Genomic DNA, 14100 nt, shown 5'->3' with positions numbered 1-14100 from the left:
TAATTCATATGATGACTTTGATACTGGAAGCAAAGAAATGGAGACAGAGTTACATCTATAGGACTTTATTATTATTATGATAACCTATTATTTCAAGGCAACAACATTCGTGAACGACCATGATTCGACATGAGCGAGGCTAAGTAAGTAAGTAATTTTTATTTAAAGTCGGAACTATATACAGGTAAACAAGGCTGGTTTTGAGATTTGAAAAATTATGTAGTATTATGTCAGGGCACAGCTGCGTGTCTTCAATAAATTCCTACAACAGAAATTTCTTAAGTGAACAAATACTATCTGTCAGTTCGTATTCATTTTCTTTTATTGGAGATTAAAAAAACCCACCCAATCTTCCTGCACTTCATCTAAATCTGTCCTACATTCTACAACCATGACTTCCACGAGTCCTAACGATGAATGTGCCGTTATTCCCTTCCAAAACTTGCAAATAACTGAAAAAGAGCTTAACGTTAACTTGATCCATCTATCCTCCATTAATTCTCTCAAATCCTCTGAAATCTGTCGAAATCTGTATTCAACAATTGCGTTTTCAACTTCACGTACAGTTACTTCATTGCTGATCGCGACCAAATCACATCGAGAATGTAGTTTATTCTTCTTGCCTTCAGTTGACGTTACGCTCTACCTTGATTTTCCACCTGTTTCGTCTTTTTAAAACCTACATTGAATATCTTGTACCCTCTTTTAGATATTGTTCCTAATTATTTATTCGATAAGACTCTAACGAACTATATTTTGTGTTGTACGATCGGTATTTCGGTCATCTGCTACACAGCATAGAAGCACGATAAAACACAAATCCAATAGAAATATAAGAAATAATATATCATTTTTTTAGTGTTACATGTATTAGGATATGACATGAAGTTGGTACATGATAAAATCTGCTAAAAAGCACCTCGTTATAGGATTTGATGACGTGACAAACTTCACCTCATATCCCAATAACACACAATAATGATATCTTATTTCTTAAATAAACGTTACAAAAAGGTAACTCTGTTTGAAGGTAACTTTCCAGAAGAACCCAGTAAAAATGTATGACCAGCATTTTCTTATATGTGAATTTTGGAATATTTTTTTTATTGTATATACGTTCGTATACGGTAGTTTATTTATCTGTGGGAATGTTTTCCTTAATTTCATATATTAAGAATTAACTTTTTTGAAATAAAAAAGTCATTTACAAAGCATGCATTGTATCACCTTATTCATGGGATAAAGTAGTTGTATTCATGACATCAGTACGCAATAGTCCTGCAAAAATACACAACTTTTCATATTTATGTAGCAATATTCCATCATCACCTGCATATGGAGTTTGTATCTCAACTGATTCAATCAATACGTTAGAGCTTGTTCTGCGCATGGTCAGTTTTTAAATTGAAGCAAGTTACTGACAAACAAGTTTCAACAGTCTCGATTGAAGTAAGCATTTCGCAAATTCTATTTCGTGAATACAACCTATCTTTGGGTCAAATGCTGTCTGACGTGTTTCATACTGATTATTAGGCCGTTTTTGGCACACTGATTTTGACTACGGACAACTCCGTTTACCTGATCAGGATATATGGCTCACGGCGGGTGTGACCGGTCAACAGGGGATGCTTACTCCTCCTAGGCACCTAATCCTACCTCTGGTGTGTCCAGGGGTCCGTGTTTGCCCAATTATCTATAGTGTAATGCTTGTAGGAGTTATGAGATTGATCACTTTTCGTTATCTTCACCTTCCATTGATCACTGTTTGTTATCTTCACCTTTCATTTAATTGAAATATTGATCTTCTTCACGAAGTCGTTCTATGTACTAAATACGGTTTTCAGTGGAATTGAAAAAAATCACAAAGCATCCCTGTTGACAGGTCACACCCGCTGTGAGCCCTATGTCATTAATCTTCTTCACGAAATCACTCTATGTATTAGAATAGAAAGTACCCACTGAAAATAACGCTTTCAGTGGAAATGCAAAACAAAATCACCTCCATGACAACAGCAAATAGGTGCATTACTTTGACGTTAAATAATTGTATATTTTCATTCAAACTGTTGAAAAACAATTCTAACCTTCGGAAACATTCTGTTTAAAAAACCTATAATATCACAATTTTTAAATATTTTGTTACATAAAATTACCTTTCCTATAATTTCAGTTTTTCTAGGAAACGATTTTCAAATGACCGAGATGTATTTTACCATTTTTAAAATTTTCCTTTCTTCCCTGGTATGATGACAGAGTTAGAAAAATTTCTCAAAGCTTATATTATAGTTTTATAGAGATATAGTAAAGTTGTTATGGATAGAAAATGAAGTCAAACATAGAACAAAAATAAACAATAGACGAAGAACGTGAACTTAGGTACACGAGATTCAAAATGGAGAAATATATGTCCACGTGCTCGTATTCGAATCTACGCCATTTGGACCAAAATTTTAAGTTCCATTGGAATGATACACATACAGATGAAAAATTGGAAAACTTCTCTTGAGCTTAACTACAATTAACACTGCACCATTGCTATGTTTAACTGATCATAATAATTTGGCATCTATGTGTTACGCATGTTCACATAAGATGCTGTTATCGAAGGCTGCAAACCATTTGAGTTGTCTTTCATTGCTCTACAATTACTTCCCTTGGGCATATATAAATTAAGTGCCCCGGATTAAATCAACCTTTTCCATTTATAACTGCTACACACAGGTTGGCGTTCCCCTATTTCATAAGAATTTGTATTTAATATCTGAATTTTCAAATACACTAAACCTCAAATTTGGTTTAGCACAATTGTTTATTGCGTTTAATTGATATATTTGTCATTTTTAGTACATAAGATGTAACGATGGCATAGGATTGTTTGTCTAATTTACTTGTGTCTCTGATCACCGGCCATGCTGGTTTCCTCATTACATTTTTTAATTTTTTTTTTAATTGATCAAACATTGATTGTTAAATTTTCTAGACATTTTGATACAGTGAAAAGTACGTACAATGGAAAACGATTCGAATTAATTATTTTTATGATTCATTACCAATTTTAATGGGGGGGGGGGGGGGATTATCGTACAAATCAAAAGGAATTTATTAATTCCTTTTGTTCGCATGCAAACTATTACAGATATATTAATTATAAAATTATCCCTACAAGAAGCGAATTAGTAGCGACTGGCGTTAGTCAGACTGAAATTTCTGTACAATGTAATGGTTATATATCGTGGTCATTATATATTTACGCGCGAGCTACACTCGCAGGACTTGGCGACTGACGTCATAAATTCAAATCGGGATCGAGATGCGAAATTTTTAGCTACTGGGGTTTTCATGGATAACACGTTGAGTATTTTTTACCTTTGCATGCCTAGTCAATACCCTGGTGCAGTTACCTGGACTAGAAATTATCTTATAATTGTTAAGTTGATTTACAAAATAATACATAGCCTCTAGCAGTTACGGGATTTCGGTCAATTCTTTCCTATAAGCAATATGCATTACCCCGGACCGAAAAGCTAGAGATCTGTATTATTCGATCTTCATTTACCGATATATGTAGGTACATGTATATGATTTAAATGAGTTGAATTTTCATTGAGGGAATCATTGCACAAGGCGGTCAACTGTCATGCCACGCAAACGACAGACATCCGACCAACCACCCAAAAGGGGGAGACGGCAAGACGGCCAAGCTATGCCACCGCCTGATCCACAACCTGACAAGGATAAAAGTCGTCAATCGATGGAGACCCCACAGTACCCTTCTCATTCCCAGTTAAGTTTACCGGCCCCGCTGCAGGGTACAGAGGACCAACACAATCTGCAGATTCCACAGCAGCATATACAGACAATCTCACTTCCCCCACAGCAGAGCCCACCAGGGGTACAGCAGCCAGCAGAAGGTAATGATGTTGTACCTATGCAATCAGTGCATAATTTAGGCATGCATGTTAGCGAGTCAGTTAGGCACAATATAGTGCAAGGGAAATTTATTGAACTTCAATCCCTCATCCCATCTGCTGGGGGTCATGGGGCTAATACAAGTCAAAGAAACTTGGTACTCACTAGTGCAGGGGAGATAATCACCAAAGAGGCGACAAAAAAGATTGACTCCATTGATAAATGGACCGATGCAATGCTAATATTTGCATCAATATATCTGGCCTCACACCCTGCTAAATCATCTGAGTTACTAAAGTACATCCATACAGTAAGGCTAGGGGCAGCAAGAGGGGCAGTAAGTTGGTTTGATTATGACACCCAATACCGACTTCGCAAGGCTATCAATCCAGTCAGCTCCTGGGGGGAAGTTGATACAGAATTATGGCTACTTTATATGTCACCTAAGCCCTACATTCCATCACAAACAACACAAAAGTGCTTCGACTACAACTTTAAGGGCATTTGCACAAAAATGCAATGCCATTATTCTCATTCGTGCACTCGTTGTAGTGGCCTGCACCCGCAAGTTAATTGCAATCCAAATAAGCCCCAGTTCTACACACCTTATGGACAAAAATCGGGTCAATCATCTTTTCGTCGCCCAAGCCCCTCGTACACCTCGTCCAATCACCATGCAGGGTTTCAAAACCAACATCAATATTGGAGACAACAGTCACCACAACCACACAAATTCAGTAATGCTGGCAACCAAAAACATATGGGAACTAGGAAAAACCCCAATCAATAAATCGGTGCTAAAAAAGTACCTGGTAAACTATCCCAATAGATCTGTAGCAAACAAATTATTGTCAGGATTTTCTTTTGGATTCCATTTACATTATTCAGGCCCAAGAACCCATTTAGAAAATAGTAATTTAGTTTCAGCATGTCAACATCCCCACGAAATTATGGAAAAAATAAACAATGAGGTTAAATTAGGAAGGATTGGAGGACCATTTAAGAAACTGCCTATATCTAATCTGCGCATATCTCCTATTGGAATTGTTCCGAAAGGTGATAATTCAGGGTGGCGCCTTATTACTCATTTGTCATTTCCTCCAGATAATAGCGTGAACCTGTATATTGACCCTTTAGAATCCACAGTGCATTATACATCTTTTGATGCTGTTGTCCAAATGTTAGCTAAAGTAGGTAGGGGGGCTTATATTGGGAAGATGGATATTAAATCAGCATTTAGACTGCTACCTATTAATCCAGGTGACTTTGACCTACTGGGAATCAAGGTAGATGGAAATTATTACATAGACAAGTGCCTTCCAATGGGTTGTTCTTTATCATGCAAAGTTTTCGAGGAGTTTGCTACTTTTTTACAATGGGTTGTGGAACAAAAGAGTGGCTTGACTACCATTGATCATTACCTAGATGATTTTATTTTCGCTGGCAAGGATTTTTTAAATTGTTCAAAGTTAATGGTTACATTTAAACAACAAGTCAGGAATTAGGGGTTCCATTGGCAGAGGACAAATCTTTAGGTCCCACACATAGTCTAGTGTTTTTAGGGCTAGAAATTGATACCGTTGACATGATGGTACGGGTTCCAACTGCAAAGTGCATAGAACTTAATCTATTGCTAAAGCAACTTGTAGGCAGAAAGCGGGTACGTCAATTACAGTCAATGTTAGGGAAGCTCAATTTCTTTACTAAAGCTATTGCACCAGGCAGGGCTTTTGTTAGGCGAATGCATGATGCAACCATTGGTGTGCGGCAGCCACACCACTCAGTGAAATTGAATCAAGAAATGAAGGAAGATATGCACTTATGGTTAACATTTTTACAAGACTTTAACGGGAAAGTGTACTTTTGTGAGTCGGAGTGGTCTTCCAACTTAGTGCTAGATTTGTTTACAGACAGCTCAGGTGCTAAGGATCTGGGCTGTGGGGCATACTTTCAAGGGGAATGGTGCTACTTTCCTTGGCCTTCGGGTTGGGATAGAACAGACATCCTTTCAGACATGACAACACTTGAGTTGATCCCAGTGGTATTAGCCATAAGTCTATGGGGGAGAAATCTTGAAAATAGGAAGGTACTGTTTCACATTGATAACCAGGCACTGGTCACTATCCTCAACAAGCAAACATCCAAATCAAAAAGAGTGATGAGTTTGCTCCGTCCTTTCATAATAAAATGTATGTTGAACAACTTGTTGTTCAGGGCAGTATACATAAATACAAAATGTAATGAAATTGCTGATTCAATATCTCGTAAACAGTGGCAACGCTTCCACCAGGTCGCACCTCATGCACAGACCTCACCGCTGAGCGTTCCAGCCAGCTTCCAGTCTCTCATCTCCAAGCTGAAGTAAACAAACTTCTTCATGCAGCCCTCTCTGAAAATACGCACAAGGCATACCAAACTGGTCTCCAGGCTTATAATAGTTTTTGTAGTGAACAGGGTCATAATTCCCCATGGCCACCCTCTCTCGATTCAGTAGTTCAGTTTGTAGCATACTTGTCACTCAAGGGTCTTACCTATGCAACAGTGCGTTCCTACCTAGCAGGTTTATCCCACTTTGTAAAATTGCAAGGCTACCAAGATCCGACCAACCAATTCTTGGTAACTAAGTTATTGCAAGGTCTGAAACGTATTGCCCATACGCAGGATTGCAGATTGCCAATTACAAAGCAACTTTTGCAAGATATAATAGCAATACTGCCCAGTGTATGCACAAACAACTATGAAACACTATTGTTTTCTGCTGCCTTCACTACTGCCTTTCATGGGTTCTTGAGAGTTAGTGAAGTAGTGGTATCACACAAAAACAATCAAAGGGTCTTACTGAGGGAAAATCTACATATTGATCACATCAATTCATGCCTGCAGCTGGAAATAAAATTTTCCAAAACTGACCAAGCTGGCAGGGGAACAACTTTACAAATCCAAAGCATGGGTGATATTGCTTGCCCTTACAAAATACTCACAAAGTTCTTGATGATGAGGCCAAAGCATAAAGGTCCACTTTTTTGTCATTTTTGTGGTTCCCCTGTTACTAGGTATCAATTTACATCCGTCTTGGAAAAGGCAATATCAGCTCTCAAATTGGATACAAAAGCCTATAAATCTCATTCCTTTAGAATAGGGGCCAGCACGGAATTGGCAGTAAGAGGGTTTCCACCCAGTGTTATACAATCCTCAGGAAGATGGGCATCAAATTGTTATAAAACTTATATACGCATACCAAAATTTTAAAATCAGTATCGTGTAATTTCAGATGAACAGTTCATTTGGATGTTTGGGTCATCTATCATAAAACGTGCACATGTAGAGTCATTACATAGGCCTGGTGGGACCAATCTCAATTTAGAAAGGATAAAAGTTTCATTGTGGTGGCAGGGTTATGGAGGACTCGAATTGATCAAAGCCATTAACAAGATAAAGACCCTACGGCAAGTAGGCCCTTCCCCTACCGCCTTGTTAATCCACTGTGGCGGTAACGACTTGGGTAAAACTTCTGTGAGAAAAATAAGATTGGCAATAAATCAATTGGTTCATTATTTAAGACAAGAATTTTGTAGTGCACACATCATATGGTCTCTTATTTTGCCCAGAATTGCCTGGCGATACACACAAAACACAAAAGCTATGGAGAAAGCTAGAAAACGAATTAATTCCTTTATTCAGAGTAGAGTGTGCGAGGTTGGGGGTTCCATCATTCACTACCCTGACATATCCGACCATCCTCAATTTTTTCAATCCGATGGGGTACATTTATCACAATTGGGCAATCAAATATTCTTGAATACCTTGCAAGGCGGGCTGGAATCTATCATGAAATTCAAGGCCCAAGTTTACCCTCCACTATAAGTTTTCCCACACGTAACCTGACAGGGCACGGCTGCCGCTCTTACCCCCACCCAATCGGTGGCGGAGACCCAACTGAAAGGGCTTTGATGCAAAGCTCTTGCAGTTGAGTCTTTTGGCCCAACGAGCGGCTTATTATGGACATGTGAAATATATGACATTTGATTTGAAAATTCGGCCTTGATTTCTGCTCCTCCCAGGCTTAAGGCCATGTTTGTTTGATGTGTTTGAATCTCGACCTTGACCTTTGCATATCCCAGGGTCAAGGTCATATGTTGAATTTGTTTTTGAATTTGACCTTGACCTCTGCATCTCCCAGGGTCAAGGTCATCCCTAATTGATGTTGACATTGATATGATGCTTTTGAGGCTTGCCATTTGTGTGAGGCAGCCCACAATTTGAACTTGATTTGTTTGCTTTTGATACTTTAATCAGCCGTGCCCTTTATCGCCAAATAAAATTATAAACACTTATTGCTTGTGTCTGTTTGCACTTTCTGAGATAATTTGGCATCTATGTGTTACGCATGTTCACATAAGATGCTGTTATCGAAGGCTGCAAACCATTTGAGTTGTCTTTCATTGCTCTACAATTACTTCCCTTGGGCATATATAAATTAAGTGCCCCGGATTAAATCAACCTTTTCCATTTATAACTGCTACACACAGGTTGGCGTTCCCCTATTTCATAAGAATTTGTATTTAATATCTGAATTTTCAAAACCCAAACCCACCCACCCGGAACTGTTTTGTGTCTTTGCTTTTTCTTCTGAAACCAGGATACTGCTTGTGCTTGCTTTATCTTTCAGGTTACACTCCCAAATAAATGTCGGTGCGGCTGATACAGAAACAATGACTTTGGTGTGACTTGTGAGCTCATTGCCCAACGAGCGGCTTATTATGGACATGTGAAATATATGACATTTGATTTGAAAATTCGGCCTTGATTTCTGCTCCTCCCAGGCTTAAGGCCATGTTTGTTTGATGTGTTTGAATCTCGACCTTGACCTTTGCATATCCCAGGGTCAAGGTCATATGTTGAATTTGTTTTTGAATTTGACCTTGACCTCTGCATCTCCCAGGGTCAAGGTCATCCCTAATTGATGTTGACATTGATATGATGCTTTTGAGGCTTGCCATTTGTGTGAGGCAGCCCACAATTTGAACTTGATTTGTTTGCTTTTGATACTTTAATCAGCCGTGCCCTTTATCGCCAAATAAAATTATAAACACTTATTGCTTGTGTCTGTTTGCACTTTCTGAGATAAATGTCATTATGTCAATATTTCCTAGTGATACCGGAACCCGTTGCCTTTCATGCAGTGGCATACAGTTATACACGTGTCAATAACATCATATTCAATCACGTGATCACAAATATCGGCAGTGGATACGACAATGTCACGGGAGTTTTTACTGCACCCACAACAGGGCTGTATGTGTTCTCCTGGACGATAGAGACATTCGAACAATTGACAACAGGCACTCTCTTTGTAAATGGAATGCAAAATGGCGAGTCAATTGCCCACGAATCCAAATCATATTACGACACAACTACATCATTTGCCGTCCTTAACCTTACTGTAAACGATAAAGTGTCGGTCAGGGTCCTTACAGGAATTGCAGAAGCGAGACACACTATGTTCTCTGGCTGGAAGATCAATAAAACAGGTATCCGTAAAGCAAAGTCTACTTGAGAGAAAACACACTAATTACGATTTCACTATATTTGAATTTGGTAAAATGGTGTGTCGCTGCACATATGAAATTCATACATGTCTCTAAAAATGTAATAATTCTGATTTGAATGTCTTTGTCTTTTGTAGATGACACAGCATTTCATGCCTCTCTTTCACGTGATGTAATTGGTTCTCATATCGTGTATGACAACGAAACTTTAGACACAAATAATGCTTACCCACATCCACTGGAAACTTCGTGGCGCCTCGTTCTGGTCTTTATGTCTTCATGATGTCAGCTCTTGATTATGGAAGCTATGAGTACAGTTGCAAGTTTCGCTTCAGCAACGGCAATTCTCAGCCGGATGTGTGGGTGGGCGGGCATTACGATAGCAGCAGCTATATGACATTTGGTTGGTTAAATGCTGGTGAATATGTGTATGTGGACACAGATAAAATGACGATGACTTCTATATTTGCAGGATGGCAACTTGTGGATGACATAAGCGGTGAGGAGATATTATACTTACATTCAATGCAAGTTCTAAACATTAAAACAAATTTATTTTCTTGTCTTTAATCATGAGTCAAAACGTCAACAAAATCAATGTTTATGACACACTGAAGTAATTGAGACCAATTGTTATTGAATGTAAAACTTATACGGTACCAATTTTGATGCACCAGATGCGCATTTCGACAAATAATGTCTCTTCAGTGATGCTCAACCGAAATGTTTGAAATCCGAAATAACAATGAAGTTTTAGAGCTAAATATAACCAAAAACAGCGTGCATATTGAAAGGGCATAAAATATATTATATTATAGAAACACCTTAATATTGATTATTCATGTCGTATTTGTATGTGTGCAGTAGTGTACGAATATTATTGACTTAATTTTTTCAATTTATATGGGTATAGAACAATGGAAACGTGATGTAATTGAATATTTTTTTTAGGTTATCCTTTTCCATATTTAATTCGAAGAAAAGAACTTAAAAACTTTAAAAGGGCATAGACATGATTTGAGATGAAAATTTTCAAATCTTATTCTTCCATTTTTACTGTTTACAATGTTTGAATAAAGTATTTCTAATGGTCAACCAAAATTTAAACAGCAGTTGTTGAGTCACAAGATAGATACAGCACTCGCAATTCTTTGTAATGTAAACAAGGCTCGTGCCATGTTATTGTTTACATATAGAGCTTACTAGAAAACAGCATGTTTAAACCAAAATGAGATGTGCCAAACAATAGAAACTATTCAAATGTGTTCAGAATTAACTTTTAAATTAAAAAAAAATCTGCTTTAAACGAAATTTTTAACTAGTATATTCAACCTATGTAAACAGATACATGGCATAAGCCTTGTTTACATAATAAATGTGAGCTCCATATCTCACTTTAAACTCAACAAATGACATTCAAATTTTTGGCTGACCATTAGAAATACCTTAGGTAAGCATTCTAAACATTAAAAATGAAAAATAAATATTTGAAAATGTTAAGCTCAAATCGTGTACATGTCCCTTTAAATAGGAATAAAAACAATGTACTCAACCATTGCCTGCTGATCCAGATACAACTATTTTGTCATTCTACTTTTATAGATACTTCACTTCATAAAATTTTATTGCAGTGTCCAAGTCTACATATCCAGCATTTATAAGTCATCTATCGAGTGACTATTCCGGAACGCCTGTCGTCTTTGGTACAGCTCACTCCGGTTATCATCATGGTTATTCAACTATCACTGGAATATTCACTGCAGATCGTGATGGAGTGTGCGTGTTTCTGTACAATATAGAGGCTCAAAGCGAACTTGTACGTACCACACTGAGAGTCAACGGAGTGGATAAATTCGAACTGAGATCAGATGGACGCACTACTGGTTATGACGACACTTCCGCCGTTTCTGTGCTACAATTATCGCCCGGCGATCAAGTCTTTGTTGGATGTATATCTGGAACAGTCGACGGTGGTCAGTCCCTTTTCTTTGGCATACTTCTGTTTGATATGTAACTTACTCCATTACCATTTATTTTTGTGGCAATAAAACACTGAGAGCCATTTTCTCCAATTACTGCGAAATCATTGCTATAAGTGCGTTACTTCGATTCTGCGAATCATCTTTCTTACTTCATAATCGTTGTTTAACTCGATCTAGAAAGAAATGAAGTAGCAATTTACCTGTTGTTTTATTTAAGAATTTTATCCTGAAAATAATTATTTTAAGAGATGTCATTTTACAGTTTTGAATTGTACACGAATACAAGAAAAATAAAAAGAAAGCTCAACTAGTCAACCATTGGTTTATACAGGTAATGGACCCCTAGGGATTTTTTTAAAAAGTATTTTTGAAAGAACATAACCCATTGATTATAAACCAGGTTCTTTGGCATTCCTATTTGGGGATGTTTACGAGTTTTGGGGCAAAACGCATGAAATTTGTAAAAACAAAGACCGAAAACTGGGAAAAAAACCTCAGACCCGATATAGATGATATTGACATTTGCAAACAAGTATTTTGTAAATGTATGTAACCCTTTATTTCTATATCAAGTTGTTTTATGTTAATACTGAGGGCACTTATGAAAGGCGAAGATAACGATGAGTGATCAATCTCATAACTCCTATAAGCAATACAAAATAGAGTTAGGCAAACACGGACCCCTGGATATACAAGAGGTGGGATCAGGTGCCTAGTAGGAGTAAGCATCCCCTGTCGACCGGTCACACCCGCCGTGAGCCCTATATCATGATCAGGTAAACGTAGTTATCCGTAGTCAAAATCAGTGTGCCAAGAACGGTCTAACAATCGGCACGAAACACGACAGACAGCATTTGACCCAATAATAGGCTGTATTGGCAAACTAAATCGTTATAACGACCATAGAATTTGCGAAATGCTGGTTGTAAACGAGACTGTTGGAACCCTTGCACCATCGACTTGTTTGTCGATTTACAAACTCACCATACGCAGAACAAACTCTTGAGTATCGAATCAGTTGAGAGATGTAAACACCATATGCAGATGATAATGGAATATTGCTACATAAATATGGGAAGCTGATGATGGAGAAGTTGAAATCATCCTGTTTGTCATAAAGTTGAGTTGTCAGTTTGCCGTTAATGTCTACTTTCAATAAGATATCGAAGTATCAAGCAGAAGTTGACGACTCTGTTGAATCTTTTATTTCAAGTTCACAGCGATATATCAAATCGACATATGAATGAAAAGTATTACTGTTAATAGACAAAACGTCGTCGATATGACTAAATGTCAAATTGAATGGCACAGCAGAGATTTTTTCTTCTCGCGTAGAAGTTTCTCAATAAATTCTGCTTCATAGGACACACAGTGCTTTTGAAGTTTCTCCTTGACAGCTGTTAATATTTTCATTAGGAGCAAAGATAGAGGCTTTGTAGAACATTTACTGGATCCAGCAATGTATCTTAGTAAGGGCATTTTAGAAGTTTAGGAATCCAGTATAGGTACGGTAACTCATATTCATCCGACCCATTGACTGGGATATTAAATGTGTCTAAAACTGAAGCATGGTTTTGAAGAATTTCGCCTTTAATTGATTTGATTTGAATTTGCATTTTTACGCCATACTCAACAATTTTTCAGTTATCTGGTGGCGCGAAGTTTTTATTGGTGGAAGAGAGTACCCAGATACAATGTACCTGGAAAGACACCACCGACCTTCCGATAGTAAACTGGGAAACTTTCTCACTTACCGGCGCGAGCGGGATTCCAATCCGCGCCGACCAGAGGTGAGAGGCCGTGTGATTTTGAGTGCGATGCTCTAACCACTCAGCCACGGAGGCCCCTTGACTTTTGAAAGGGCAGTTGTAGTATAGGTACGATTACCAAAAGTGGAAGTAATGCCAAGTTCGTTTAAAATGCAGTTGTAATAATGAGTCTCACAAATAAAGACAATGTTGTTACAAGCTTTGTCAGCTGGAACCAACATATATTCCTGATGTAACCTATTCAATTCTTTTATCACTTCTGGTGTTAATATGTCTGATGCGGGATTTTAATGTCCCTCTTATACCATCAATCCCTTCTGACAATGTATCAAGTTCTTTTTTTATATTTAGCCCATCGTCTGACATAGTCCTCGACAGAATTCATAATAGAAATAAAGTTCTATCGCCAATTGAAAGACCGAGGTTCTTTGTATTTAGGACCTTTTAGAATAAGTGATTTGAGGTCCTCATTTTCAACTATATCAACATCACCAGTAATGACATGTCCAGCTGGACTATAGTTGAAAGATGAGGAACAAGAACGTGTAAGTGGATTAAGTATAAGATGGTTTATATCTAGGTATTCTGCCTCAATAAGGACTCTCAGATCAGCGTTTGAAAGTTTATTTTGACAGACAGTTAACCATCAATGTGACATGTGCACACAATTACACGTGGTGCTCGTTCACCGTTGTGTGGAGTCATACACAGTTTGTCAGCGTAAATGTGGTAAAAAGCTACAATCAATAAAAAACCAAATTAAGTTTATGACAAATACTGCTTTCCATACAAAAATTCTGAAACCTGAATCCGTGTAATACAATACTTGACATACAACAAATCCCATTTCCACATCACTAATCAAATGGCTCATGAACATGCATTACCAAT

General features: G+C 37.7%; 1 protein-coding gene and 1 pseudogene across 1 annotated transcript; both read left to right on the top strand.

Moving 5' to 3' along the window:
- The first annotated feature begins 3066 nt into the window (after nucleotides 1-3066).
- Nucleotides 3067-9002, top strand: LOC130054729 (uncharacterized). The gene is made up of 2 exons (XM_056165295.1): nucleotides 3067-3911; nucleotides 7181-9002. Exons 1-2 carry the CDS (start codon nucleotides 3638-3640, stop codon nucleotides 7771-7773), a joined length of 867 nt encoding a protein of 288 aa, XP_056021270.1. The 5' UTR covers nucleotides 3067-3637; the 3' UTR covers nucleotides 7774-9002.
- Nucleotides 9003-9037: 35 nt separating this feature from the next.
- Nucleotides 9038-11742, top strand: LOC125648969 (uncharacterized; annotated as a pseudogene).
- Nucleotides 11743-14100: the final 2358 nt, after the last annotated feature.

This window comes from Ostrea edulis, chromosome 5 (genome assembly GCF_947568905.1).
Source record: "Ostrea edulis chromosome 5, xbOstEdul1.1, whole genome shotgun sequence".
Classification (NCBI taxonomy): domain Eukaryota; kingdom Metazoa; phylum Mollusca; class Bivalvia; order Ostreida; family Ostreidae; genus Ostrea; species Ostrea edulis.
Note: the sequence above shows the minus strand (reverse complement) of the source record. Positions and strands in the feature narration are given on the sequence as shown.